The sequence below is a fragment of the Dermacentor silvarum genome, chromosome 9 (assembly GCF_013339745.2).
Source record: "Dermacentor silvarum isolate Dsil-2018 chromosome 9, BIME_Dsil_1.4, whole genome shotgun sequence".
In the NCBI taxonomy this organism is placed as follows: Eukaryota; Metazoa; Arthropoda; class Arachnida; order Ixodida; family Ixodidae; genus Dermacentor; species Dermacentor silvarum.
Window position 1 is genome coordinate 26,407,713 of NC_051162.1, and position 25,559 is coordinate 26,433,271.

Consider the following 25,559-nt stretch of genomic DNA (forward strand, 5'->3'; position numbering starts at 1 on the left):
TGATATTGAGTATACACCTAAATCTCCGCAATTCAATGGCGTGGGAAAGCTGCAAAATTATAGTGAACGCTGGGCCTACCATTACGTCAAGACGTAATCTTTGCATCACTGGGACTTAAATTCAGCATAGAAACCAAACAACACGGTTGTAGCGGCAAAGACTGATTGCCTTAGCGTTTCACGCGCACAAAGGAAGTGCGTAGATCAGCATTACCATGAGATACAACGTCATAATCTTGTACATTATAAAGCGGTGCATAAAGCGGCAGCGGTAGCGCACTGTTGCGTGCATCCAGCTGCCTGGACACTGTATGGAATAAGAAGCAAGCTTGAAAAATTCGGACACCGCGCTTTGCGGAGCAAACGCTGAGAATGCTGCTATAATCAGTGGTAATAGTTTGTAGGAAAGTGTTCGCACAAAGTAGGCGCACAGAAAGGGTGCTCGCTATGCGCAAAAGAAGTTCGTCGCTGTATTAAAGCACGCATTTCCTGCACGCCGGACATTCCTCCCTCGAAGATCGGTCACTTATTTGATTGCTTTTGTTTTGTTTCACGGGAACGGAGTAAGAACTCGTATCTTTTTTTCCTTATTGTTCTGGTCATTAAATTACTCATCTCAAAGCAGCACCTTTATTGTCAGTATTGGATTAGGAAGGAAGGCTTCACGCATACCTACTATTATGACAAAACACGTCGACAACCGTTTTTACCAAGAACTTGTTTGGGAACTGCGATTGAGTGCTTAGTTCGATTCATTATAATTGGGAAATTTCGATATTTTTATGCGCACACTTATAAGACTCAAAGCCGCTGTATTATATTACACAGCATTTAGTAACATCTCTATTTCCATAAAAAGGTTTGCGTGAATCCTTCCTTTCTATACATCATCTCACTGTAATACTCAGTTGTGTCAATGCGCCTAATACTAAATGTATACGCATCTCAGAGGTAAAAAAAATGAAGTTCGCTACTGTCATAGACTCTCGAGGGTGGTATAAGATACAGTCATTGATCACCTTTATACAAGAATGAAAATCAAAATAAAGTAAGCGAAATTATGGAAATAGCGCAGCATGTGGGTTGTCACTCTTCCAATCTTTGCGTGCTTAAACTCTTCGTCTGTCACAACGATACTTACCTTGTAGGGAAGCGAAATACAGGATGCACTTCTTTTGTTGACAGATGTCCAAAACCTAGAAGGAAAAGTATATGTGTATTATTAGCATATGCCTAACAAGAATGAATAATGCGTAATGGGGAGTATTATATTTTTATTATTTTTATTATTATAATGAAAATGCAATAAGGAGTTTGCAGACACTCTAGCAAAGGTTCATCGTCAGGTGATTGACAAAAATCCACTTTGCAGTAACCTCTTTTTTAAACGTCGCGCATGTTCTCAAATAACTACAAAGCAAAGAAACACTCCGGAATAAAATGTAAGAAAACACATGATAACAATATGGAGGGTGGTGAATTCGCAAACAGCTTGCTAACAATTCTACCTTTTCTGATAAAGCAAATTGATGTGTTACCCAGAATATGAATTAGAAATACACTTATTAATACAGAAATGAATGCTATTAGGCGTTCACCTGAAATGCACATATCCGAATTTGACCTTGATAATTGCTAGAAATAGTAATTCAGTAACTCATGTTACGTATATCGCTCAATTTAATTTTTAATTGACGTTCAAAAGTGCCACTTTATTTGGCCTATGTGGCAGGGGACCGGCTTTTATCAAGAATGGTTTTACAGACGCAACGATAGCTGTTTGATGCACTTCGGGTAGAGTCGTGGTGCTATATTGCGCAACTAGGTTGCAACAAATTGCGCAACTAGTTCGCAACAGAAACATTGTGAACAGAATTACAAAAAAAAATCCAGTACGCACAGTGCAGTACAGATGTAACAGAAGAAATTTTAGGATTCGCAGTACGGTTCGACGTCCTCATAAGCCAAAGCACCAACGTAAGGTGCGCTAACAGATACAAATAAAGCGTATATCCAGGAAATCCTGGTCATCCTTGTATTTTTTAGCTTTAGATCCAGGAAAGGCACGTACCTACACACAGTATCGAAGCCGGAAGTTTAACATAATCACAGAGCTACGGCTTTTCGAGCCGCCCGCTGTTCTGAAGCCAAAATTACTTAGAAATATAAAAACGCTGCAGAGCATTGCTTCTACAAAGTGATAATCTCTCCCTTTCTCTCTCTCTCTCTCTATATATATATATATGTATATATCATCAGCGTATATTTATGTTCCCGCGATCTCCAATTACCCCTGTATAGCGCTATAGCTGATTCAAACTTGCGCCTGCAAGTCTCCTAACTTCGTTACCCTACCTAGTTGTCTGCCGTCCTCGACTGCGCTTCCCTTCCTTTGGTACCCATTCTGTAACTGCAATGGTGCCCCGGTTTTCCATCCGGCGCATTACACGGCCTGCCCAGCTCCATTTCTTCCGCTTAATGTCAACTAGAATATCGGCTATCCCTATTTGCTCTCTGATCTACACCTCTCTCTGCGTGTCTCGACGTTAGGCCTACCATTTTTCCTTCCATCGATCTTTGTGTGATCCTTAACTTGTTCTCAAGATTCTTTGTTCACCTCCAAGTATCTGCTAGATATGTTAGCGTCGGTAGAATGCAATGATTTTATACTTTTCTTTTCAACGACAGCGTTCCTGGCATGCTTCAAAGGCAGGCAGGCTAACCTAAGGTCCCTCTATGTTCCAAAGGTAGCGCAAACCATTGTTCGAATAGGAAAGGAGAATTTCCTCCCCGCCCTCTACCCCTCCCCCGACTTCTCCGCCGTTTTCCGCTCTCCCATTGGACGAGGCTTGACACGTGACTAATCACCCCCGCGCGGCTTTCGTTTTCGCGGGAAAACGGCGCCATTAGTGAGCGTAGAAACACCGCGACACATGTGCGCTGTGCGTGAGCGTAGGCTTTCTACATTTTTGAAGACGCGCTCGCCTCCAGCACGATGCCGACTTGCTGTGCTGTTGGTTGTTCAAATAGCGTTGCCAAGGGGGGCAAACTTTTTGCGGTTCCTCGTGGCAAACGAGACCTCAAACGGCGAGCGATATGGCTCCACCGTATCGGAAGAAAGAACTTTGACTGCCACCTAGGGAGGCTTTGCGAGGTAAGTCGATCGCTACTAAACCCTTTTGTGTATACGTGCTCCTGGAAGCCTTTCCGATCAACGGAGGCTTAATACTGACGCTTAGCTCGAACCAAAAAAGTTGTCGCAGTTTCACCCGAAAGGCGAAGCATCAATTGCGATAGCAAATTTGTAGAGAGCTATACGGAGTAATGATAGTAGCTTTATCAGCTGTATGAACTTGGACATGCAGCAGCACCGGCAACACGCAGAACTGTTGTCGACGCCGTCGGCCTTATGCCCGCGTTCGCACAAAACGCGTGCGGCGTTGGTGACTGTTGCCGGAGCCTCTGGGGGCGGCTCGGTTTTCGACTACATCATAACGGGACACTCGTCGAGCTGCGTCGGAAGTTTTTACCACCTTCTCGCCTGACAACGTTTTTACATAAATACGCACTGGGTGCCGCAGCTTTCGTTTTATTCGTTTGAGCGACGCAGATTCTACTAATAATTGAAAGTAGTACATATCTTACGAAGACATCTTACGTACGAACAGCCTTGTGAAAACGCGCCCAGAACAGTCGCGTTTCAAGCAAGCGCTTCGACGTGCCGCATGCGATACGAAATGAAGCGGGCGGTAGCGGCCGCGCGCTTCGCTCACTAATGGCGGCCGAGAGCGAGGGGCGAGGAGGAAACCGCGCGGAGAGGAGGAGTTTGCGCTACCTTTGAAAAATACAGGGACCTTAGGCTAACCAAGGTTGGTACAGTGCCAAGAACGCTATTACTTGCCGACGCGGAACGCGTTGGCGACATTTCGCGTGACTAGCGCTGGATGCGTCGGCGCCTACGATCGACAGCGTTCCTGGCATGCCACAAACGCAGGCAGGGTAACCAAGGTTGGCACAGTGCCAAGACTGCTGTTGCTTGGCGACGCCGAACTCATTGGAGACTAGCCGCTCGATATCAATCGGCCAGCTTCACTGTGTCTGAGCTTTGCGCGGCCTAGTGAAATCTTTCGCCGTTTTTCCTCTGGCTCAGCGCGCCGCGGAGAGGAGAGAGGCGCGGGTCGGGAAGGCAGGGAGCTGGCGAGGAGGAGACTGCGTGCGCTGCGCCGCCCTCCTCCGCCATCCTGGTTTCCATGGCTACGGTGGCAGTTTCTTGATACGAACCACAAATTACGGCTGGCTTAAACAGCTTCGCTGTTAAAACAGCACCTTGTCCCCTGAAGTGCTCGTCAAATGTCGCAGAGAATACAATAACATCGTCCAGATATACTAAGCACGTTTGCCACTTGAGTCCTGATAGAACGGTGTCGATTAGCCGCTGAAATGTTGCCGGTGCGGAGCATAAGCCGAAGGGAAGTACCCTGAATTCATAGAGGCCATCAGTTGTCACCAATGCTGTTTTCTCACGGTCTCTTTCGTCTACATCTATTTGCCAATAGCCGCTTCTTATATCCATTGACGAGAAATAACGTGCATGTCGTAGTCTATCGAGAGAATCGTCTATGCGGGGTAGCGGGTAAACGTACTCCTTAGTGACCTGGTTCAGTTTGCGGTAGTGGACGCAGAAGCGCAAGCTGCCATCCTTCTTTTTGACTAACACTACCGCCGATGCCCAAGGACTCCTCGACGGCTGAATAACGTCATTTTGAAGCATTTTTTGCACCTGGTTTTCTATTAATTCAAGTTCTCGCGCTGCCACCCGGTAGAGGTTTTGAAATAGGGGTCTGGCCGGTTCGTCCGTGATAATTCGGTGTTTGTTCGGCGGCGTTTGGCCAACTTTGGAAGTCGAAGAGAAACAGTTCCGAAACTCATCAATAAGCTCGAGCAGTCTTTCTTTCTGTGTAGGTAGCAAACTTGGGCCGACATCAATGAATAAAGGCATGGTCGGTAGGCCGGCGGAATCGTCTTGTTCAACTGTCATGCAGTCGGTAACCTCATTGAGCTGTTCCACGTATGTGACTGCCATACCTCTTGTAAGGGGCCGGCGTTCAGGGCTAGAGTTTGTGAGTAGGACGTCCGTCTGTCCGCAAGTTACGTCAACCTCGCCTTTTGCAACTGATACGTCATGACTAAACAGCAGAGCAGGAATTTGTTCGGCGATCATGTTGGAGCACCTTGGCGAGTCGCAAGTTAACAGGCCCAAGAGCGCTTGAGTGCGGGAGATGGTCACATCGTCATCAAAGATACGTAAATGCTCACGTCGCTGATCGTCACAGGGTACACTGAATCTACGTTCATCCAAAACGTGACCTACCTGTCCGGAATGTAATAGCGCCGGAATTTAATAATAGCGCCGTATTCGTGCAGGAAATCCATTCCCAATATCACTTCTCTAGCAGCACACTCCAGCCAAATAATTAAAGTGGCAACAAACGTCGAGCTACCGATGTCAATTCTGGCCATGCATTAGCCTGTTGGGGTCATCAATTGACCTCCCGCCGTTCTTATGTGGGGACCAGGCCAGGATGTTTTGACTTTATTAAGGCTATCGGCAAGTTTCTGGCTGGTTATCGAGAAATCGGCCTCAGTATATCTACTAACGCTGTTACTGGGTGTCCGTCTAAGAAAACAGTGAAGACGGCAGAGGCATATTGTCCGATCGCATGTGTGTTGGGTGTCTTGTAGCATTTCGACGGTCGGCAACCTCCCCTCCAAAGGTCGCTCCTGTTAGTTTCGCCGACGAGGGCTAGGGCACCTGCCGCCCCTGACTACATAGGCGTAACTGCGACCTTGCGGCGAAGAGCTCGGTGCAGGCGAAGGAGAGCGGGGTCGACTAGTGAATGGATGTCCTTGTGGAGCAATGTCGTCATTGTAGCGCCTATTTTCGAAGGGAACTCGAGGGATGGTGTGTGGAAAGCTCTGGCATCCGGGTCACGATACGGGCAAAACGGTAAGAGTGCCCGGCTTCTCCACAATGAAAGCACAAAGGACGGCGTTCGACGGTGCGCCACATGTGCGTCCTGCGAACAAGTGGTCGACTTGTGGGCGTCTTCTGCGGCCAAGCTGCAGTTGCCGGCGGAGGGACGTAGGCCGATGATTCCAGAGGTAGACTAAGTTGCGCGGTTAGTGGCTGCGCGTTGTACGGCGGCGATGGCGGCTCTTTGAAACGACGAGCCATTGGTGATGAGTTGTAGGCTGCTGCTGGAGGAGGACGACGAACAGCCGATGCGTAGCTCACAGACCGTTGGTCCGGTAGGGATTCGGGTAACGAGAATGTCTGCCTGATTTCTTGTCGCACTACTTCTGCTACAGAAGCCCCGACTGACTCCTGTGGAGTCACAAGGAGGTTGCGAAGCTCTTCACGAACAACCTTCCGGATGAGCTCACGAAGCGAATACTCATTGCCGGCAGCCAGAGCAGAAACGTTGCTCGAGGCGTTGGTTGGGCGATCGAAGGGTCGCCATCGTTGTTGCAGTGCTCGTTCGATGGACGTAGCTTCCGAGATGAATTCCACAACGGTTGTCGGCGGGTTGCGAAGAAGACCGGCGAAAAGTTGTTTATTGACGCCTCGAATCAGATGGCGGACTTTCTTCGCTTCCAGGCATCTCTGTGTCAGCGCGGCGGAACAGGCGGGTGATCTTCTCCGCAAACATGGCGACGCTCTCTTTCGGTTTCTGGATGCGCGACTCGATTAGTTGTTGGGCAGAATCACGACGGTCGTTGTTTGCGAAGGTGTTTGAAAGCGGCGGTCGAAACTCATTGCAGAAAGTCAGTGTGGCTTCCCGGTTCTCGTACTACGTACGAGCACGGTCCGCCAGGGCGAAGGAGACGCGTGCGAGTTTTTCTTCCGCAGTTCACCGATTCGCCTTGGCGACTCGCTCGTATTGCGCGAGCCAATCTTTGACGTCCTCGTAAGCGTCACCATTAAATGTCTTGGGACTTTGAGGATGCTGCAGAGTCACCTGAGAAGGTCCTGCTGTTGCCATCTCGTTAGATGGTGGGCTGGTTGGTGGGGAGTTTTCCGAGCGCATTACCTCTGGGCTGAGTTCCCGCAGTTCTTCTTCTTTCGGGGGTTTTACGTGCCAAACCCAGTTCTGATTATGAGGCACGCCGTAGTGGAGGGCTCCTGATTAATTTTGACCACGTGGGGTTCTTTAACGTGCACTAGAACGCAAGCACACGGGCGTTTTTTGCATTCCGCCTCCATCCAAATGCGGCCGCCGCGGCCGGGATTCGATCCCGCGATGTCGTGCTCAGCAGTGCAACCCAGTTCCCGCAGTTGGCGACTGTAGCGGTGAATAGGAGTGTCCACTGTAGTAACAGTTTGCGGGTTGGAACTGGGCATTGCACTCCGCACAGGAGTTCCGGGCATCAGGGAGTACCCAGCACCTCCACCAGTGTAGCAAGACGCGAAGAACAGCACACAGGACTACGGTGCATGCAACAACAAACACAAGCTCTATATTCAAGGCCCATATATAATTGGCCTCGCCAACTTTATCCTCTTCATCGAGAGACATGCTTGCGCTCGTGTCCCTCACTTAGTTGTCTTCTTTAGTCGGGACAATATGGCTAGGCGAAATCACCTGTCCACAAAAAGCGATCATCATCACCACTGGCTCGAGCGTGGTCGTCTTCTTCCGCAGCTGGCTCGTTGGCTCGTGCTCGGCACGAGCTCGTGCCACTGCTCCCGGGCTCGTCGTCGTCTTCTTCTACAGCTGGCTGCGTTGCCTCTCAGCAATCCAGCGTAGAATTTCACTTCTTTTCTGTCGTCGAAATGGGGAGGCCGCGTTTACGTGGCTTTGAGCCATTGCTTAAGGGCGTAGAGCCCTTCATTGTCTTACGTAAGGGACAGATTTAATTTTGAAGCAATTTAATTTCGAAGAATCGCAAGCGGCAATGGCGGGCGGATGCTGCTAACCACGCCGCCGGGCAAACTCGAGACATCGAATGCAAGCGACAACGGCGGGCATACCGTCAGTGACGTAGTTCCCTCCATCGCAGCTGAACGTGTGTGTAACCTCATAATTTAGAAATACTTTAATGAACCCTGGGGATTACCCCATTGATAAACACAGGGGCCGCACGTTTCAGCTTCGCTGGTTAACTATCTTCACGGAGTGGATGGGCCGACGAATTTTTAATGTAGCGACACAATCCTCGCCGCGGCGCTTTCCTCCTCGCTTCTCCTCGCGTGCTGGCTGCACGCGCTACGCATGGACGGGCCGCAGTATTCGATGGATGCGAATAATTTTGGGCCAGTTGCGCGCCCGAGTGGTGTAGAACATTTTGCGAAATGGTGATAACGGCATCGAGAATGCTGAAGGTAGCTTTTATGAGCAGGTTGGTTTCTTCTTGAAGCTGTATGAATAGGACATACTGAGTTAACAGGAGCTTTGAGGCCAGTGCCAAACATTTTTTTTTTTGCGCGCGGACAATAATATGCTATCAGATATGTACAAACTAGTCCGCCAAGAAGCTCTAATTATTGAAAACATTCACTTAATTATCCACAAGAGTACAATGTGTCCAACGTAATCAGGGACATTTGTGCTTTAGCTGCCTTACCATGAAACCGAGCAATTCCGGCTTCCAGAAACTGCTTTGGGAGCGAAGCAGCAATCGTTAAATGTGATGGCTGCATGCGGTAAATTGTTGCTCTCTTTCTGCAAGCAACTTCTGTATCGCGTGCCTAAGTGAACGAAGGCCATAAAATTATAACAATTTAGGTCCCACTGCTGCATTTGGAAAATGAAGGAAAGAAACTAAAATATTTCTTACGTGATTGAGTGCCTCAACACCAGCAGAGTCAATGAAACTTATGGCGGAACAATCCATCACTACCGTCCTTGTGGTCACCGCTTCGCTGTCGGCTTCACTGAAACACAATTCGCCAAAGAAATGTTCGATGCACAATTCAGAAAGACAATTTGAAAGGAAGTTGGTAATGAAGCAAAGCTATTGGGAATAAAAACACGGCTTTGTTATAACAGCTTCGTTTACATTGGTTTTAAAAGGATGCTAAACAGGAAAGCAAAGCTCAGCTAGATTCGTAAATTATAGTTTTGGGCATGTTGAACAAATCTTAAACGCGCAGCGAAACGCGCGGCGGGAGAAGTCCACATTTTAGAGAAAAACAGACACAGCAGCGCTTCAAGATTCTGAAGTGCTATCGTGGCGGTTCTTGCGAAAAACAATATTGTTCTTTCGATGCCCTTCAAGATCTGCTGCCCTTGGACATTAACCCACAAGTCCGACTGGCCACCTTGTCACGTGATATTTTCGGGAGAGAAGCCTCAGCCTGAACGTGAAAATTAAGTTCTGGGATTTTCTGTGCCAAAGCCACGATCTAATTATGAGGAACGCCCTACAATGGGGAACTCCGTATTATTTACCAGCCGGGAATCCTTAACGTGCACCTAAATCTAAGTGCAACAGCATTTTTGCATATCACGCCCAGGAAGTGCGGTCGCCACAGCAGGGCACAAAGTCATGACCTCAACCCCACCGTCGCAACGCTATAGCCCCTAGATACCGCGGCGGGTTGTCTAAGCATGCGTGAATAGCTGGGTACTAAAAAAAGGCGCTAAGACTAAACACGAATGGTGACGCCAGCTTGCAGTTGCCGAACTATAGCCACCCTTGACGTCATGCGTTTGAACGGTGGCAGTTTGGGGCTAACTAGTCAACAAAATGGACTACCACGCATTCGAAACGAACCAATCACTCAGCCTACGGAGTTTGGATAGCTTTCTCCACACAAACATAATCTAAACAAGCGAAGACACTTTATAATCTGTGACGTATCAGGGGCGTAAAGCTGTGCGTTTCGCGCACGCGATTAAATTGAGAGCTTCGGCTTACGTTTTCTTCCCCAACTATAAACAACCCTATTTAACCACATAAAGGAGAGCATGGTCTTGAAAGACATGTTTAGAGTCCAATGTTATTTAATGTTGTTTTTTAGTGTTCTAATAAACCGCTATTTTCACTATGTAGAAAAATCAATTGGCGCTCGAAGCAGACACAATTATGTGATATACAAAGCTATAAACATGACCCAAGTCAATCATTCTCTAACACTGGCCTTACGTAAACGCATAGTATCAGCGGCATATCTCAGCACTTTTGAATGGCTCTGGTTTAGTGGTGTGTTTATTGCACTTATGAGCCAAGGACAATAATCCTAAATCAAGTCAATTTATTATGTCTACTTTATACTTCGGCGAAGTACCTGATTCAGTAATTGTTATGGTTACTTTTCACTGAGCGTCTAAACTTTCTTACATGTCGTGGAGCCTCTTTGTCACCTTGCTTTGAGCAGGCTTCATGTCCTTGAAGAGTTCCTCGAAATCAGCGATGATGTTATGATGTGTTGCGAAGCAGAGAGCACCACCAAAACGATAGATTTTCAAAGTGTCTCCCTATAATATGTTGCACAAAAGAAGAAAACATCGTAAATAGCGTTACCAGACATAATCTGGTAATGAGCTATACAATACAAGACAAAATTCGTTTCGTTATTTCATTGCATGCGCATTGAAGGCAATGTGCCCTCGGCTGCGGTGGCGCAGCGAAGAGAAGCAGATGTATTTGTGGTCGCAAGTGTCACGTGAAATTTTATGTTCATTGCACAGACTGCGACATTACTTCCTACCCGTCACTCTGAATAAACCATCTTAGATTTGAGGAACGTTCTGGGATCCTTCCCCCTCCTCTACAGCTCCTACATGAGCAGTAAAGCTTTGTATACCAACTACATGATGCAGATCGCCAGCGCACAACCTGTATAGTAACGGCTGCCCCTGTCATTTGTGACACCGTCTTCCCTCAGCAGTACCTGAACACGTTGGCCGTTATCAGGGACCATGACGTGGAGGACTGGCACTCCACGGATGAGTGCGTCCACACCTCACAGCAAATTGGACGGCAAGACAAATTTTAAGTTTGCTTAGAATCAAGGATCTGTCATTCTGAGCTCGTTTCCGTTCAACAGCCTCCTACCAAACTGTTAGACTGCACCGCACGAATAAACTTTGGGCAAAACATCACCTATGCAACCAAGCACAGCAGCCCCACAAGAGTTCTTCATTTTTTTTTTTGGCTAACTGTGTTCTCTTTCAAACCATTCATTTTAGCCCAACCATGATAGGAATGAGAACGGCGGATTCTCAAGGGCATTAAACATGGTGCATTTCACATGCCGCTCACCGAAAGTCCAACAAGGCTGTTGTATTGATTACCTGCCCCACCAAATAGTAATCGGTCGCAAATTCATTCCCCAGGTTGATTTCATCTCGTTCAACCCTTATGCTTCTGTTCATATTTCGTTCGTCAGGAAATTGTTAGACAGCTCTTTGTCAAGCCTTTCAGCCAGGTGTTGTACCACGCCTGAATTCGGCACTATGGCAAAGTACCCGTACCAATGCTTATCAGGCTTTTCCTACCGTCCAAAAGCCAACTTGCGTGACCGCGGCGCTCTTTTCAGCTGAGTGGCCGACTCGCACTTCGGCCACTCGCTTGCAGGCCGAAAATTCAGTCTTAAAACGAAATCTCACTGAAGCTAAAGCAAGGGTAACACGAACGTGAGCACCTCGCATACAATGCAAGCACATTACGTACACTTCCTTTTACCACATCTGTGTGAGCTAAGCCGAGTAACTGCATAGATTACAGTGTTTATGTGATTTGACTTTCCTCTGTTGGCTTTATTATAAGTTGAGAATAAGTGTTCAGCTTATCAAGCTATATGCGTTGAACACCTTCGAACATTATAGCCAGAATCTATTCACATTATCACGAAAGGATTCCAAATTACATTGCATTAACATAAGTCAAAGAACTTTATCCTTGAATCTTGAGGCCTCCAGATATATTGCATACTTATTGTACTCTACTGCTGATTTTCAATTTGAGCCATTTGTCCGCTTAAATTCATTGCACATTGTATAGGAACTGTTCGTGCTTTTACGGGATAAGAGTAAATCATGCAACTTATCGGCTCGGTATTTTTATCTCCAGCTGAAGTGTGCGAAGAATGCCTTTAAAATATACTGCCCTGTTTTTACTTCTATTTCTTAATCGCTCATTTCTTATACTTCCAAGCTGTTTTCCGCAGCTTTTATTTGTTCCACATCTACATTGCTGTTATGAACTCTTTTATTCATCATTGCGTCGCATTCATTATTGCGTCGTACATCCTCCCCACAGATCTCATACACGTGTCAACGTGAGGGGCACAACTTCTCTTGGCCAACAAGTAGCGTCGGCCCGCGTTATTGCGGCAGCAACTACAGCTTCGCGTATTTAAATATGTGAATTCAAATGACATGGGAACAGCTTAGGGAGACTAGTGTCATACGCCCTTTGAGTACATTATTATTCGCATCAGGTTAACACACACAGAGTGAACTTGCGAATGAGCATCTATTGCCTACGGCGGTGTTATTAAAAAAAACAAACTAAAAAGATGAGTTCACAGTTCAAGTGCATCTGAATCGTCAGTAGATTTGTAACAGATTTGTAAGGACTATTATTCAGTTAGGTAGTTAGATCGAGTACAAACCCGTGAGATCAATTTCGAAGGCACGAAGACGTCAGGCTTGTAAGGCTGAAGATGAGACCCCATGTGCCTGAAAATGCAAAGATAAAATGCTACTCCATTTGTTATTTTTTTTTTACAGTTTGTACCATTCAAAGTCCAAAGCAGCAAATCTGTAAAAACATTTATGCATTTCGTTTTCATTGGCTTCGATATGTAGCGGCTAGCAAATTAATAGATGTACCGCACATGCATTATCGTTTACAGCAAAGGATGAACAAAGGCCTATTTTGACAATGGCGCCATCACACTGCTAAATGTCAAATATTACGAGAGCTGGTGATCACCGTGTAACGTCACGTTCTGACACACAGGAGTTTTCGGGAGCGTTAATGCTTTTCGGGAGTGGTGGCGTGGAGTAGAGGTAGAATACCCGGCTTCAAATCGTAAGTTCGGTCGTAAGTTCGAATCCTACTCCAGTCCACTACATGTTCAGGCATGGAGGGGCACCTGACACCGGCAAGAAAAAAAAATAATTGCCGAGAGCTAGTGGGGCTATACTAGTTCAGGTACAACCAAACTAGGAAGGCCCACTAAGCTTCATCAAAAGTCACTCCCTCACCAGAACAGGAATCGGCCTCCCTGGTGCAGTATTCGGCCACTACCTCCCTCATGACTCCGACAATTAACCCATGGCCCTCAGTCCCCAGTGGCTGCGGAGCACCTGACCAAGGCGGCGGTTAGACCTGCTACGTGGCAGAGGGTGCTAAGAATCTCTGGGTCCGGACAGGCCGCCAATGGAAACTGAACCTGACAACGCTCAACACGCGCACCCTATCGAGTGAGGCTCGCTTAGCAGGACTATTTGAAGAATTGTAAGGCATTGTCGTGGATATTAGTGGCCTTAGTGAGGGGAGAAGTACTGGTGAGGCTTATACAGTGCTGACTAACGGCCACGTCCTCTGCTACAGAGGTCCTCCAGATAAGAGAGAATCCGGGGTAGGATTTATATAGAAAGTCCACAACAACATAGCGGGCAACATTGATGAATTATACAGCATTAATGAGAGGGTAGCAGTCGTCGTAATAAAGCTGAATAGGAGGTACAAAATGAAGGTAGTACAAGCCTACGCCCCAACCTCTAGTCACGATTATGAAGAAATAGAACAGTTTTATAGAGATGTTGAATTAGCAATGAGAAAGATGCAAACTCAGTATACTGTAGTCATGGGCGACTTCAATGCAAAAGTGGGGAAGAAGCAGGTTGGTGAGCAAGCAATTGGCAACTACAGGCATCGATTCTAGGAATGCAAGAGGAGAGATATTAGTAGAATTGGCGGAAAGGAATAGGCTCCGAATAATGAATACCTTCTTCAGGAAGCGCAACAACAGGAAGTGGACCTGGAAAAGCCCTAATGGGGAAACAAGGAATGAAATAGATTTCATACTCTCTGCCGATCCAAGCATAGTGCAGGATGTAGAAGTGTTAGGTAAGGTAAAGTGCAGTGACCATAGGTTAGTGACGTCCAGGGTTTCTCTCAATTTGAAGAGAGAAAGAGTAAAATTAGTCATGAGGAAACAGGCCAACCTAGAGGCAGTAAGGGTAAAAGCAGACCAATTCAGGCTGGTGCTCGCAAACAAATATGCAGCTTTAGAACAGGAAGATAAAGACAACATAGAGGTAATGAATGAAACCGTAACTAGGTTGATCTCAGAAGCAGCAATAGAAGTGGGAGATAAGGCACCAAGGCAACCAGTAGGTAAGCTCTCCCAAGAAACAAAGGACCTAATAAAGAAACGACAAAACATGACAATATCCAACTCAAGAGATCTGATAGAATTCGCTGAACTGTAAAACTGATCACCAAGAAGAAAGTAAGGGATATTCGAAATTATAACGTGGGGAAGATTGAGGAAGCCGCAAAATATGGATGTAACAAGCCCGCACATAATAAACAGACAAAGTACTCTTCATGTCGGCATTACTAACTTCCTTATTCTCCCCTGACCTCCGGCCCCTTTACTACAAATTATGTCTTTCTTCTTCTTCAACTGCTTGAGCACGTTTCAATGGACGCTGCATTAAAACAGTAAGAAGAAAGCTTGGCATAGGACAAGCCAAGATGTATGCACTGAAAGATAAGCATGCTAATATCATCAGCAATTTCGATGACATAGTAAAAGCAGCGGAAGAATTCTATACTGACCTATACAATACCCAAAACAGCCAAACGACTTTCATTCGAAATAGTGATGAACCGGATACAGAGGCTCCTTCTATAATTAGCGATGAAGTTAGAAAGGCCTTGCAAGACATGTCCAGGGGAAAAGCTGCCGGAGAAGATGGAATAACATTCGATTTAATCAAGGATGGAGGAGATATCATAATTGAAATGCTTGCGACCCTTTATACGCAATGCCTCACAAGTTCAAGTGTACCAGAGAGCTGGAAAAACGCCAACATTATACTAATCCATAAGAAGGAAGACGTTAAAGAATTGAAGAATTATAGACCCATTAGCTTGCTTTCAGCATTGTATAAAATATTCACCAAGATAATTTCTAATAGGGCAACACTTGACTTCAGCCAACCAAGAGAACAGGCTGGCTTCAGGAAGGGATATTCTACGATGGATCATATCGACCCCATCAATCAGGTAATCGAGAAATCTGCGCAATACAATCAACCTCTCTATATGGCTTTCATAGATTATGAAAAGGCATTTGATTCAGTAGAGATACCAGCAGTCATAGCGGCATTGCGTAATCAAGGAGTACAAGAGGCATACGTGAATATCTTAGGAAACATCTACAAGGATTCCACAGCTACCTTGGTTCTCCACAAGAAAAGTAGAAAGTAACCTATCAAGAAAGGGGTCAGACAAGGAGACACAATCGCTCCAATGCTATTAACTGCATGCCTAGAAGAAGTATTCAAGCTCTTAGACTGGGAAAGCTGAGGAGTGAGGATCAGCGGTGAATATCTCAGCAACCTCCGATTTGCTGATGACATTGTCCTATTCAACAACAATGGAGACGAATTACAGCAAATGATTGAGGTCCTTAACCGAGAAAGTGTAAGAGTGGGGTTGAAGATTAATATGCAGAAGACAAAGATAATGTTCAATAGCCTGGCAAGGGAACAAGAATTCAGGATCACCAGTCAGCCTCTAGAGTCTGTAAAGGAGTACGTTTATCTAGGTCACTTACTCACAGGGGTCCCTGATCACGAGAAAGAAATTTACAGAAGAATAAAATTGGGTTGGAGTGCATACCGCAGGCATTGCCAAATCCTAACTGGCAGCTTACCACTGTCGTTGAAAAGAAAAGTGTACAATCATTGCATTCTAGGGCGCTAACATATGGGGCAGAAACTTGGAGGTTAACAAAAAAGCTCGAGAACAAGTTAAGGACCGCACAAAGAGTGATGGAACGAAAAATCTTAGGACTAACGTTAATAGACAGCAAGAGAGCGGCGTGGATCAGAGAACAAACGGGGATTGCCGATATTCTAGTTGACATTAAGCGGAAGAAATGGAGCTGGGCAGGCCATGTAATGCGTAGGATGGATAACCGGTGGACCATTAGGGTTACAGAATGGATACCAAGAGAAGGGAAGCGCAGTCGAGGTCGGCATAAAACCAGATGGGATGATGAAGTTAGGAATTTTGCAGGCGCAAGTTGGAATACGCTAGCGCAAGACAGGGGTAATTGGAGATCGCAGGGAGAGGCCTTCGCCCTGCAGTTGGCATAAAATAGGCTGATGATGATGATGATGATGAATGCTTGCAAGATGTAAGAGATTTTTGTATATACACCTCCGGTTCCAACCCAGTCAAGGTAGATTTTTTTCGTTGATTGTTTTCTGCATTCGCTCATATTTCACAAAGGATAAAAGTAGACAGTAATAAAAGGACACCAAAGATAAAATTACGTTGAGCTGCTATACTAAATTACCCCTCAACAATACCAAAACAGCTACAGTTTTCGAGAAGACGCTGTAACGCTGTAAGCCAGAAGAGACCCCGAAGACGGGTGGCCAAGCCACCTTGAAGTCCCGCGTAAAAGAAAACGGTAACATTACGGATTTCGATCGTGTCTACTCTTGCCTAGTTGATTTCTTTATTGGCAAAATCGACGAAATCGCATTTTAACTGACCAAAGAAGTGAACTTAGAAAATTTCAAGGACAGATAGAGCGCTACAATGGACCCAGTATGAGAAAGTAGTTTGAAATCCGCGACGTCACACTGAAACACTGGTGTTGGGGTTTCGCCGCTTAATTAAAAAATTGATGTTTGCCCTTCCTTTTACATTCTCGTAATAAAGTATCACCACGAAATTGACAAAATATAGTTTTTAAAGAATTATTTATCGGTCGAAACTAATTTACTGTTACTTCCTACAGTGTCTTCAATGGAAATCTCGTTAGAGGGCCGGTGCACACCGCCAGAACAGCCGTTTCAAAGTGAGGGGTCACCAAAACATGACTATGATGACGCGTTTACAGCTCTCCAATCGCTTCTGGCGCACGTAGTCAGCAAAAGCATCGCCTTCGAGATTGGTTTCTGTTACTCTGACACAGCCGTCGCATAGGCGTGGATTGAGACACCAACTATAGCATGCAAGTCAACGCACGCTTGTTCACCGTCACAAATGTTCACTCATTTACCAAAGAACTTGATCGACATACAAGTTCACAGTGTTAATTTCTGCTGTATTCATTACTAAACTGGCTGAATTCTTGGAATCGTTGCCGTCTCCATGTTGCAGTCTCTATGTCTCCGTGTTCCTGGTTCCTTTGTTTCGGAGCGCAGCTCTTAGGCGCCCATTCCTGTGCCGAGCATCTGCATCGTACCTCGTAACCAAGCGAACGAACACTGTGAAGGATGAGAGCGAACCTGAAGCGCAGCGGGAGATGGAGGAAAGCGGGGGGTTCAGCGGAACCATAAGGTGGAAAGCGGAAGGAGAGGGTATGGCGAAAGCGTGAGAAGAAAAGCGTAGTGCCACGCAAGCGACCTCTGCGGCAACGATGGCTACGAGATGGCGCCAGAGTAACGCGTGTCGTCTGTTCATCAAACCGCTGCATGAGCGGAGATCTATCTGCGGCGGATGCTGTAAAATCGCGGCCACGCGTCACCCCCGCGCTACCTCTTGCGATCTCCCCATTAAGCGAGGCAGTCGCGCCACACTTCGCTCCGTTTGGAACGTGCCGCACGAGACAGACTGTCCGCACCAGCCAATATATAGCGAAATGAAAAGAAGTATACAGCTGCGCTGAAATTTCGCATTATGGAGTGTCGTAATCGTCGGTGAATGTTTTAGATTTATTTCAAACCGACAACGCTTATTGGAACTACTTACCCGTTTAACTCCAGGAAGATTACCAGGAGACCAAGGAGGATTCCGGCCAAGAGTCCGTAAGTGGCGTTCAGTAAAACCACACTCAGGAAGCTCAGCGACCACAGGGCCTATAGAAGTTTCACGCCGATTAGAAAACTATGCTTACGACATTGCACCGTTCTATTATTGTTATCGCTCTCCTTATTTCTCTTAGGCCTTGCTCAATTGCTATGTATTGCTTCACTCATAGATATTGAGAAGAACTATCCTACTTGAGTACTATGCTGTCGAGAAATGTCCAAAATTGCACTGTACTAAAATATATAAGCGTCGCCTACACCATGCGTGATTGCCTGTTATTTCTTCCTAAATAGTGTTTGCCAATTAATGCGATTAGCACTCTTTGGGAAATCCACGCACTTTCAGGAGACTTTCTGTATATCCGTCACTGGGTATGTGCGGCTTTTCAATGAACCTCTTTGTCGCCGACATGGGCTACTGGGTAGGTGGCACTGTTCTATTACAAAAAAAAAACCAAAAGCTGCGGCAGAAGCCAGCTGACGACGACTGTCAAGCGTTCAAGGAATGTAGTTATACATTGTGTTGCTCAATTCACGTTTATTTAAAATGTGTGCTGGTCATTCTCACGTTTCCGTTGCTTCGGCTATATGCCATCTATACTGCCTCTGGTACCCGCCCACATTCCTATGGCACTCGCTTGCCAAAGTCACCTACAAGCATGACGTCATGACGACGACTCAGTGAAGACTTGGAATGACGAAGGAGTGACGTCGATGAAGCGACAGAGGCGGTATGAAGACGATGGTATGAAAAAAATAAGATGATTCTGAAATAATGACGATAGTATAGCGACTGCAGCGTGACAACCATGGCATGAGGACCATGGGCTGACGACAAGAGTATGACGAAGACGTTATGGCGCCAACCGGCTGAAGAAGCTGGAATGAAGACAATGACACGAGCATGATAGTGTGACGACAGAGGCTTGACAGCGACTGTTTGACGAGGACGCTATGACGACGATGGCATGCAATGGAGGCAAAATCACGATTGAAGTAAGACGGCATGATGATAATGACTAGATGATTATGATGATGATGATGAAAAAATCGCCGACAGCCATTGGGTCTATACTAGTCCTGGTGCAACCAAATGAGGAAGGCCCACTAAGCTTTAACAAAGACACTCACCAGAACAGGGGTTGGCCTCCCTGGTGCAGTATTCGGCCACTACCTCCCTCATGATTAACCCCTGCAATTAACACATGGCCCTCAGTCCCCAGCAGCTACGGAGCACCTGACCAAGGCGGCGGTCAGACCTTGTGACGCGGGTGAGGGATGCTAAGAATCTCTGGGTCCACACAGGCCGCCACTGAAAACTGAACCTGGCAACCTTCAATACGCGCACCCTATCGAGTAAGGCTAGCTTAGCAGGGCTATTTGAAAAATTATCAGGTATTGCCCCGGGCTATTATTGGCCTTATTGAGGTTAGAAGAACTCGTGAGGCTTATACAGTGCTGACTAACGGTCACGTCCTCTGCTACAGAAGTCTTCCAGATAAGAGAAAATACGGGGTAGGATTTCTAATCGATAAGGACATACAGGGCAACACTGATGATGCTGAATTAGCGATGAGAAAGGTGCAAACTCAGTATACTGTAGTCATGGGCGACTTCAATGCAAAAGTGGGGAAAAAGCAGGCTGGTGAGCAAGTAATTGGCAACTTCCAAGTAACAAAGAACCTAATAAAGAAATGGCATAATATGAAAGTGTCAAACTCTAGAGATAAGATAGAATGCTCTGGACTGTCGAAACTGATCAACAAGAAGAAAGTAAGGGATATCCGAAATTATAACGTGGAAAAGATTGAGGAAGCTGTAAAATATGGACGCAGCGTGAAATCAGTGAGAAAACTAGGCATAGGACAAGGCAAATTGTATACACTGAAAGATAAGCAGGGCAGTATCATCAGCAATTCCGATGACATAGTAAAATCAGCGGAAGACTTCTATACTGACCTGTGCAGTGGCCAGAGCAGCCAAGCTACTTTTATTAGAAGTATTCATGAACAGAATACGGAAGCTCCTTCTATAAGTAGCGAGAAGTTAGAGGGGCCTTGCAAGACATGACCAGGGGAAAAGCAGCTGGAGAAATTGGAATAACAGTCGATTTATTCAAAGATGTGGGAAATATCATGCTTGAAAAGCTTGTTTCCGCAATGCCTCTCGACTTCAAGTGTACCATACTAGTGTACATTATACGAATCCATAAGAAGGGACACGTTAAAGAATTGAAGAATTATAGGCCCATTAGCTTGCTTTCAGTATTGCATAAAATATTGACCAAGGTAAATTCGAATATAATCAGAGCAACACTTGACTTCAATCAACCAAGAGGACAAGCTGGCTTCAGGAAGGGATATTCTACAATGGATGCTATCCATGTCATCAATCAGGTAATAGAGAAATCTGCGGAGTACAATAAGCCCCTCTGTATGGCTTTCATAGACTATGAAAAGGCATTTAATTCAGTAGAGCTTCCAGCAATCATAGAGGCATTGCGTAGTCAAGGAGTACAGAAGGCGTACGTGAATATCTTAGCAAACATCTACAAGCATTCTAGAGCTACCTTGGTTCTCCATAAGAAAAGTAGAAAGTTATATATCAAGAAAGGGGTCAGGCAAGGAGACACAATCTCTCCAATGCTATTCATTGCATGCTAAGATGAAGTATTCAAGCTCTTAGACTGGTAAGGCTTAGGAGTGAGGATCAACGGCAAATATCTCAGCAACCTTCGGGTTGCAGATGACATTGACTTATTCGGGAACAAGGGTATCAATTACAACAAATGATTGAGGACCTTAATTGAGAAAGTGCAAGAGTAGGGTCAAAGATTAATATGCTGAAAACAAAGATAATGTTCGAGTGCGTGGCAAGGGAACAAGTATTCCGGATCGGCAGTCAGACCCTAGAATCTGTAAAGGAGTACGTTTATCTAGGTCAGTTAATCACAGAGGACCCTGTTCATGAGAATGAAATTTACGGAAGAATATAATTGCAGGCCTGACTGGGAGCTTACTAATGTCGTCGAAAAGAACAGTGTACAATCACTGCATTCTACCAGTGCTAACACATGGGGCAGAAGCATGGAGGTTAACAAAGAAGCTCGAGAACAAGTTTGGGACCGCAAAAAGAGCGATGGAACTAAAGATGTTAGGCCTAAGGTTGAGAGACAGGAAGAGAGCGGTGTGGATCAGAGAACAAAGCGGGATAACGGGATAATTGATAATCGAGTTGACATTATGCGGAAAAAACGGAGCTGGGTAGGCTATGTAATTCGCAGGAAGGATAACCGAGGGACCATTGGAGTTAGAGTATGAATACCAAGAGAAGGGAAGCGCAGTCGAGGACGGCAGAAAACTAGGTGGCGTGATGAAGTTAGGAAATTTGCAGGCACAAGTTGGGAATCAGCTAGCGGAAGACAGAGGTAATTGGAGGTCACAGGGACAGGCCTTTGTCCTACAATGGACATAAAAATAGGCTGATGATGACGTTGAAGATGGTGGTGATTATGACGAAATGATCAAGAAGGAATGACGATGATAGAACGACGAAGGCGGCATGACAACAACGGCATGATGACAGTCGGATGACGAAGTTAGAATGTTGACAATGAAACGACCGCGAGGCACAACTACGACGGCATGATAACGAATGCATGACGACGAGGGCATGAAAAAGGTATGGTGACTTTGAGACGACGACGAGTGTATGACGGCGATGGCGTGACGACGACGTATTCGCGGATACTATTGTCGTCAAATTGGTAGCGCATTGGGTTGCTGTGTTGAGGTAACAGAGTTCAAAAGCAACCATCGGTCCAAGATGGGCCACTGAGTGTGCGGCAATGTGTACATATGTGCGGCTCTTCAACGCACCTCTTTGACGCCGAAATGCGTCACTGTAGATGCGGGACTGAGTAGGTTCCCACTGTTAGATGAAACTCTTTGACGCCAACTTGGAGCACTGCGTATGTCGCACTCAATTTGTGCTTGTCTTAATAAACCTCTGGTGGCAACTTGGGTCACTGGCTATGTGCTAGTAGGCGCGTGACGGTCTTCAATGAAAGTGTTCTGTTCTAAATTGGGTAAATGTGTATGTTCTACTGGGAATGTGCCGCTCTACAATGACGAAAAGGATTCCTGAAATTTCTCCGATGCTGAGTGGAATCAAACAAACTTCACAAAGGCTCCTCAAGAACAGCAACACGACACTTTAGCAGGCCGTGCCACAGGTGCACTGAGTGTGTGCCTGTTTTCATTGAGCTTCTTTGACCCCAACGCTTTAGCGAGCTGTGCCATGAATGAACTGGGCATGTGCCGTTCTTCAATAAACCTCTTGCCAACTTGGGGCACTGAGTATGTGCCACGACGCAACAATTCTCGGCGTTCGCAGGCACAGGCGCGCCACGCTTCTCGTCTCGAAAGCCAGGCGCGGATTTCTCAGCATCACTACAAGAGGGCGCCACGTGTACAGGAATAAACGCGAGAAAGGAGCCCGGTTGCCGTAAGACACGTTTCTCAGTGTTCGCACGCACTGCCGGAGAGCCATGCATTTCCGTAGCCAATCGCAGGCTTCGCGGCGGTGGCGCTAGATGGCGCCCAGTGTTGCTAGGGAAACGTGAAAGTGGTGTCTCGCTGCATTACACGCCTCATACATAACTCGTTTCGACGGTGGCCTTACGTTCTGTCGCCGTATTTATTCAATGCGAAACGCATTACCTTCGACAGTCATCGTTATATGGATTCCGCCAAATTAATATTTTTCAGCGAGATTGTTCGATCTAAAGCTAACGCTTTCTGCGGATACATACCACATGTTGTGGTATCTTCATGGCCACGATGTCTTGCAATCTATGCGAAATAAAGCAGCATCGCGAAGTTGTCATGCGTTTCTTTTTATACTTTTCGAAATAAATTATATAGGACCGAAAGCATGAACATGACGCATTTTCTTGTTATCAATACTGCTATGGGACGCTTCTCTTAAGACGTACAGTACTTGGGCATGGTATTCCGTTCTTAATCATGACTGCCAAACGGTGGAGTTCATGACCTCCAGTGGTGCAGTTCCCGATGTTTCCCGGGCAAATAAAATGGTAAACGTCACGCAGCCGCATTCGTTGCTTTTCTCACCACAGCTTCACTTCGAAGGGATCAGCTGCAAGGATAAAAAGCCCTTCCATGCGATATATGTTTATTCATGTTAGGGCACCATTATATTAATGTGCACCATATACAAGGTGCAATAGACGCGTGTGCGCTATGATACAAGTATGTGTGTACATGCACAATTTTTGCTTTGTATAAATAAATGGGCTGTGAAGCACATTTTCTTGAAACCTAAGAGGAAGCTTTAGCTCGGGACGAACTGAGATGCCACATATTCAAACACATGTAAAACGCAGAACGGCTTTTATGAGGCAACCGCTAAACCAGTTGGAATAAAAGGTGCTTCATCTGAGAGAGAAATTAAAATCTAGTGACTGTTGTAAGCAAAATTTTGGTTTAGCGCTTCGAATTTTTTGCAAGAATTGCAAGAAACCGGTCACTAAAAAATGAAGAGTATTACAAATTTGTAACTCTGCACCATAAACAGATATCGCGGTTCTGTCAAAGGCATCCGTTAGAGCATGAAAAGCGGACAAATTTGTTACATCCGTTGACAGCATACGTGAAGTTGTAACTATGTTTACAAGAGCTTCGCAAAAGTACTACTCAGCCAACAGTGGTATAGTATAAGAGATCGCTCTATATTAGAACAATTTAGCGGGCTTTACTTGTAATATTAGGTGAAATTCACAGACTTGTGATATAATTTTGCATTGCGGAGTTGGAGCTGTACGTAAGCTTGATAGCTCAGTTTCTGAAATTTTGTAATCTGTAAAGGGTTTACTTAAATTGGTGCGATAAGAAAAATCTGCTTCCTACGTTCACTCGATTTTAACCTTCTAAAAACACCAAAGCTTATCACTTTATGATTCGGTGGTGTAGTTGCCAAGAAAAAAAAATCATCTGTCTCCACGTATTTACAGAGGAGTGGCTGAGCTAGAGCTTCTTGACCGCCGCTGCAGCGCTTACTCTAAGATCTTGAAGATTGCGCAAGGCTTCACGGGTAGTCCGCGAGTAGCTCGCGCTCATAAACGATAATTCTGTGGCTGGCGCGCACGTGAGCCGTTGCGCGTGCTTTATAACGTCATCGCTGGCGTCGCATAAGACCAAAAAAAAAAAAAACGGGGAAACCGAAAGCCTTGCGATTGAGTGATCTATGTTTTATGCGAGATGGTTTATTGCTTACTGCATGTAGAGGAATAATATTTTGCTCTTATGATCACGGCTATATGTTTAAAGGCCGCAAACATTTTCCTATCGTGTTAAAAAAAACTGTAATATAGCCGATTTTCTGTGCAACACAGTGCATGCATATACGAAAGGAAAGGCATCTCACTTACAAAATCACACCGGCTGATGACCCAAAGCTTTGGTAAATGTCCCAGCTTGGTCAACATTGGAAGAAGGACTACTATAATTACCACACCAAGGACACACTGAAACAAAATGAACGAAACAGTTGCCCATTCAATTTCCAGAACAGTAAGCAAACTGAAGTATACGACGTATTACATTCTGATACTGATCCTGATACGGTGTGTATTGGCGATCTTGCCTCTGTAAGTGCCATCTTTTTAGCACGAAGGTAATAAGTAACATGGAACAATGCACTATATACTGATCCTGTGCTTCTTAGTGAAGGTCAGTGATAGCTTTCGTCTAATGCTGCTGGCCTGCAGGCATAGTATTTTCTACCAGATCGCTGTAAAGCCAGACACTAAAACGCCTATAGACCGCAAACGCTGCAGAAGAATTTCCAGATGTAGGATGTGTTGTGAATTTGTATAAAGCTATAAGGATATACACATGGTGTGTGTTTATTCCAACATATTTAATGATTACACGGTACATACAGTGCGATCAGGTGTGTTCAGAAGGATTACTCGGAGAGAATAGATATTGCGCGACAAAAATCTGTGTCCAGGTATCTAACTGAAGGGTTCACTAAGACACTTATTAAATATTCAGTTGAATACCCATTTTGCAAATGCGAAGTTGAAGCCGAACACTTTTGAAATCACGTCTGCATAGCAAAAATTCTAGTTTCAAGAAATTGGTGCACAAAATAGTCTTAAATAAGCATTGTCGTTCCAATCAACATCGTCTTGGAACGCTATAGCGGTGCTTGTGGTAAACGTAAGGAGAACGCCAGTCTATTTTGTAGCACATATAAAAACGGATTTCTGAGAAGTGGTGCTAGCCTTAAAATTTCTGCTAGACATTGATTCCTTGAACACTGCTTGCTTCCAATTTCGCATGAAAAGAAATGAGCGGTTAAGTGCAGAAATACCTGTACCTCAAAAGCGTAGACACAGAATGAAGGAAGAGGTCGAGAAAGTTATCAAGTACAGGATAATTCTAAGTGTGAATACACAACCAGGAGTCATGAACAAGATTGTGAGAGAAACAGAGACTGTAAATTAGATGC

At 45.5% G+C, this 25,559-nt stretch overlaps 1 protein-coding gene across 1 annotated transcript in view; it reads right to left on the bottom strand.

Moving 5' to 3' along the window:
- The window catches only part of LOC119465169 (sulfate transporter-like), a 215,725-nt gene that overhangs the window by 14,891 nt on the left and 175,275 nt on the right, over positions 1-25,559 (bottom strand). The window contains exons 12-17 of the mRNA XM_037725964.2: positions 24,472-24,567; positions 17,962-18,068; positions 12,623-12,689; positions 10,345-10,481; positions 8,839-8,935; positions 1,142-1,196 (exon numbers count right to left, since the gene is read on the bottom strand). Of these exons, the coding sequence (XP_037581892.2) occupies positions 1,142-1,196; positions 8,839-8,935; positions 10,345-10,481; positions 12,623-12,689; positions 17,962-18,068; positions 24,472-24,567 (559 nt within the window). The remainder of the gene's footprint in view (positions 1-1,141; positions 1,197-8,838; positions 8,936-10,344; positions 10,482-12,622; positions 12,690-17,961; positions 18,069-24,471; positions 24,568-25,559) is intronic.